This window comes from Helianthus annuus, chromosome 11 (assembly GCF_002127325.2).
Source record: "Helianthus annuus cultivar XRQ/B chromosome 11, HanXRQr2.0-SUNRISE, whole genome shotgun sequence".
NCBI classification, from domain to species: domain Eukaryota; kingdom Viridiplantae; phylum Streptophyta; class Magnoliopsida; order Asterales; family Asteraceae; genus Helianthus; species Helianthus annuus.
The window spans coordinates 17,168,890-17,173,462 of NC_035443.2; the positions used below are offsets into that span (position 1 = coordinate 17,168,890).

Sequence of the window (4,573 nt, forward strand, 5' to 3'; positions counted from 1 at the left end):
GCCAGATCTTGCTTATGCTGTCAGTATAGTCAGCAGATTCATGGCTAATCCTGGAAAAGAGCATTGGGCAGCTGTGAAGTGGATTCTCAGATATTTGAAAGGTACACAAGGTGTTGGTCTGATGTTTGGGGATAAAATAAGTGAAAAGGGTAAAAGGGTCACTCATTATGTTGATTCAGATCATGCAAAAGATCTTGATAAAGGAAGGTCTATAACAGGTTATTCATTTCTTGTGTTGGGGAATTTAGTGAGTTGGAAAGCTCAGCTGCAACATGTAGTTGCATTATCATCCACAGAGGCAGAGTTTATTTCATTGACTGAAGGGGTAAAAGAGTCATTGTGGCTAAAAGGGCTGGTGTCTGATATGGGAGTTAATTTGGATGAAGTTGAGGTGTTTTGTGATAATACAGGAGCTATACAACTGTCTAAAAACAGTGCATTCCATGAAAGGACCAAGCACATAAGAGTCAAACTGTTTTTCATTAGAGAAATAATCAATTCAAAAGAGGTTATGGTCAAGTGGATTGAAACACAAGAAAATCCTGCAGATATGATAACAAAGCCACTTCCAGGAGTTAAATTTGATAGTTTTATGAAGATGTTGGGCTTACTTTAAAGTCAATTATGACTTTAAGGTGGAGATTGTTGAAATATAAAGTCATAAGTCTCATAAGCTGGTGCAGGGGAGTTAGAGGGGCTTTCTGGTCATTTCTCAAAGTTTAAATATGTCTTTAGTTTACAAGTGAATAAGTGATGAAAGATCAGGGACTGAAATTGCTAAAAACAAACAGTGGTTGTTAATGGCAGTTAGGGTTAGAGATTTGGAGCTTTATAAGCTGATCCACTGATCACATTTAAGGTATTCGATTCCATTGTAATTACTCGTTCAATTTATTTCTGGTTTCAATTCTTTGTACTTCGTTTTGAATTCAATAAAGTAATCAGTTAGATTTGAGTTGGATTGTGAGATTGTTCTTTGTGCGATAGTGATTTCTTTGGTGTTTGATTACAACATCAAAAGTGGGTATCGAAATCAGTATCGAAAATATAGTTTGGTACCGGTATTTGAAGGCAAAAGCCAGTAAATACCGGTACTGAATATATCAAAGGTCGGTACCAAAAATATATCGGTTTAAAAAATTCGGTATTTGTACCCGGCACCATTTGCTCATCCTTAGTGTAAGCTTAAAAGGAGTCATTTTATAAGCTTGTATTGTATATAATTATGCATACAAGTCACGCCTCATGCTCTGTTAGCTTTTAAAAATTACTATAAACCATGCAATTTTAATTTGTACACATGCCACTAACAATTTAACTTTACAATGTTTGCAAATTAATTTTAGTACACATGCCACTAACAATCTAACTTTACAATATTTGCAAAACGACTGGTTGATATTGTACCGTACGACCATTTAAAGGTTATGGCTTGCATTATAACCTCGCCCCTACATTTGAAAGGCTGCTTGACAATTCGTCGAACGGCCATTTAAATGTTAAGAGCATAGCTACCGACCATCAAACGTTAGTTTGAGATTTTTGTTTGAACAACCATTTGAATTTGATGGTTGCGCATTTGAGTTTGGCACTACGTACTAGAAAATCCAAAATTTTCTATACCGTTTTTCATAGAAAATACGTCACAAATCACAATTTTTGACAAATTTTTAACAAAATGTATATGTAGGATTAATATGGATATGATCTTTGTTGAGTTTCACATGCTATTTTAATTAGGTACGTGACTACGTGTTATGTTTTTTAGGAAGTCGCCAAAAAGAACACTACTTATTACTTATGACTTATGAGGTCCATCTTGTTGTCACATGTAATATCATTATTCAGTTGGATTACTACCTACCCACGCTAAAAAAACAATACATCCGGTACGTATTTCTATCGTGCATATGGTTTTATTTTTGGAAGGTTTTGGTTTGTATGGATTTAACTTAAGTTACTTTTAATAAAAGCGAAAATTATTAGGGCGAAAATAGTTACCTACATGGCATAACATAGTAGGCCATTTTTATTTATTACATAAACTTATTGAAACAACCATGCAACTCAACGTGCATTTTATAGGCCAAACAACACACAAACACACAAACCCTAGCAATTAAATGCTTAGGGATTAATTAGATTACGCTAGAGGAATCAACTTGATTGAGATTTCGCCAATAGTGAGATCTTCGCAACCTACCCTCGGCACCAATGTCACCGTTGCATACTCTTCGCCTTCGGTATTCGTGTCCTCCAACAGCTCAGTCAGCCCAAACCTACCCGCACTCGACATAGACATCTTCTTCATATCATTGTGCGGAATCTGTGCAAAACCACCTGCGTACTCAGGATCACAAGGCGTGGTAAAAACACCGTCTTTAACCTTGTCATTAACAAACACATCGAACTTTACAAACTTATCGCTATCGAACTTTATTCCGTTAACCAACAAAATCTCGTTGGCTGTCGCCTTGTCCTCTTTACTCCTGTTCACCGCGGGCCTCTTCACACGGACCTTCAGGATATTTTCTAGACTCACCGGGAACTTCAATTGGTCCACCGTTGGCACGTCTCCCGTGGACGCAACTTGGTCGGTTTTGCTACGTCTTGCCGGTCGGCTCTTGCGCCACGGGAACACTTCCTTGGAGTTCTCAAGGAAAGTATACTTGAGTTTCCCTATGTCCACGCAGTCTTTGTTATACACGCGCACAAGCTCCTGATTCTCGTCGTAGAACACATACGACGCGTTTAACCAGTCCGGAGACGTCGGTTCCACGTGTCCCGGAAGACCTAAATCCTTCCATAGCTTCCACGTACGGTCAACGTTTGCATGATGGCAGTAGAACACAGGGTCATACCTATTAAGATAATAATAAGAATTGTTATATATAGTCATTTTTTTATTATTAGGGTTAGTTACGATAACAATAACAATACCCCGCAGAGTAGAAGTTGCCCATATCCTCATTATTCGGCTGGTTTGTGTCGCCTACCCATCGATGAACCGCGGTGTGACTACCAGCTTCCACTGATCCGACCGACTTCGCACCATTAGCAACGGGTTGATCACCAGCAACGTATTCGCCCCCGAAGAAACTCAGTGTATCACCTCCGTTTCGGACCAAATCTCGGTACACTGTTGCAAGATTGCAAGCTCTTTGTTGTTGATCTGGAATGTTCTTATCCTTACCATCAAAGTCCAGATCCACAATTGCTGGTGGGAGATGACGCGAGTCGCGGTACACATCATACAACGAGTTCGGCTGGCCATCAACAGTCTCGGCCACAAACATTTCTGGCATCGGCATTCCGGCTGGGTCGTCCCATTTCCAGAACGGTAACGCGAAACTTGGCTCGTTAATCAACTTTCCGAGGATTCTTTCGTAGAAATATAGGTACCAACGGTGGAAGGGAAAGAAGAGCCATGAGTTGTGGATCTGAATGTCGATTTCGGGGAAACCGCTATCGACTTGAGTGTAACCACCGTTGCAGTAAGCACAATGGATTTTAGCTTGGCTGACGAAGCTGTGCGGGTGATCATCTGGAAGATCTCGCATGGCTTGGATGGCTCGTCTATAATCGTCCACCTGCTTCTTAGTGCCCGCGTGAGCGGGCCATCTTTTCCTCACCGTGGTTTCAGTTGGAAACACGAAGGGTTTGATCGTCTTTCCGAGGCTCGGCGGGCAGCATTTCCGTGTCCTGACCGCACCCACGATGTCCCCAATGCCGGAGTTCGCGTCCTTGCATATGGACGTGATGTCCGGGGACGTAATGGGCGCAGCCATGGCCGCAGGCAGGTTCACGGCTGTGTACAGGCTGCCGAGCCCTACCAACAGGTTCCTACGGTCTACATTGGGTAGTACCAGCTTTTGGGATTCTGGGAGTATGATTTTGTTGTCATTTTGTTCGTCTTGTGCATGGTTGCATGAGACTCTGAACCCTTGGGTTTGATTGGTTCGAGCCTTGAAGGCTAGTTGGGTGGTTGTGGAAGGAAAGGCAGAGAGGGTGGTTGAAATAGGAAGTAAGGAAGACATAATAGATAGAAAGAAGAAGTGTGGTTCAAAACGTATACTTTGATACCCTATTTATACGGGATTCACGTGTGGAAAAACGATTATGAAATAAAAAAGTAATAAAAAAGGAAATTTACGAAAATGGTCAAGAATCATGTTGACTTATCAAAATGGCCATCTCATTCGTCAGAGGAGAAGCGCATCACCGATTACGAGACAACTTTTGCGTCTGCAAGGCTCATTCATGCGTCCTTAAATATAGAAGTGACATGTGTCTCAATGGGATGCGTCTTCATGTCGTTTTATGAGTCACGGAAGCATGGGATAAGTTGGCAACGCATGAGATGAGTCGGCAATGCATGGGATGAGTCACAGACGCATGGGATGAGTCACGGACGCATGGGTCCATGAGATGAGTCACGGACGCATGGGATGCCTCAAATCTCGCTAAAAGTAAATTTTATGAGTCACGTACACAGGGGATGAGTCACGGATGCATGGGACACATGAGACGCATGAATGTTAATGAGACACATCTCCCTTCTATATTTGGTAAG

At 41.5% G+C, this 4,573-nt stretch overlaps 1 protein-coding gene across 1 annotated transcript; it reads right to left on the reverse strand.

Moving 5' to 3' along the window:
• Positions 1-1,979: 1,979 nt before the first annotated feature.
• On the reverse strand, positions 1,980-4,061 carry LOC110889779 (polyphenol oxidase I, chloroplastic). Its single transcript, XM_022137343.2, has 2 exons — positions 2,941-4,061; positions 1,980-2,861 (listed from the first exon to the last, which is right to left on the reverse strand). Exons 1-2 carry the CDS (start codon positions 4,035-4,037, stop codon positions 2,144-2,146), a joined length of 1,815 nt encoding a protein of 604 aa, XP_021993035.1. The 5' UTR covers positions 4,038-4,061; the 3' UTR covers positions 1,980-2,143.
• Between the last annotated feature and the right edge of the window lie 512 nt (positions 4,062-4,573).

Bases quoted from the DNA above. Each gene is read 5' to 3' on its own strand.
- LOC110889779 (XM_022137343.2), bottom strand. From the start codon at position 4,037: ATGTCTTCCTTACTTCCTATTTCAACCACCCTCTCTGCCTTTCCTTCC. The intron at 2,862-2,940 runs GTATTGTTATTG...TTATCTTAATAG, and splicing joins GGCAACTTCTACTCTGCGGG to GTATGACCCTGTGTTCTACT.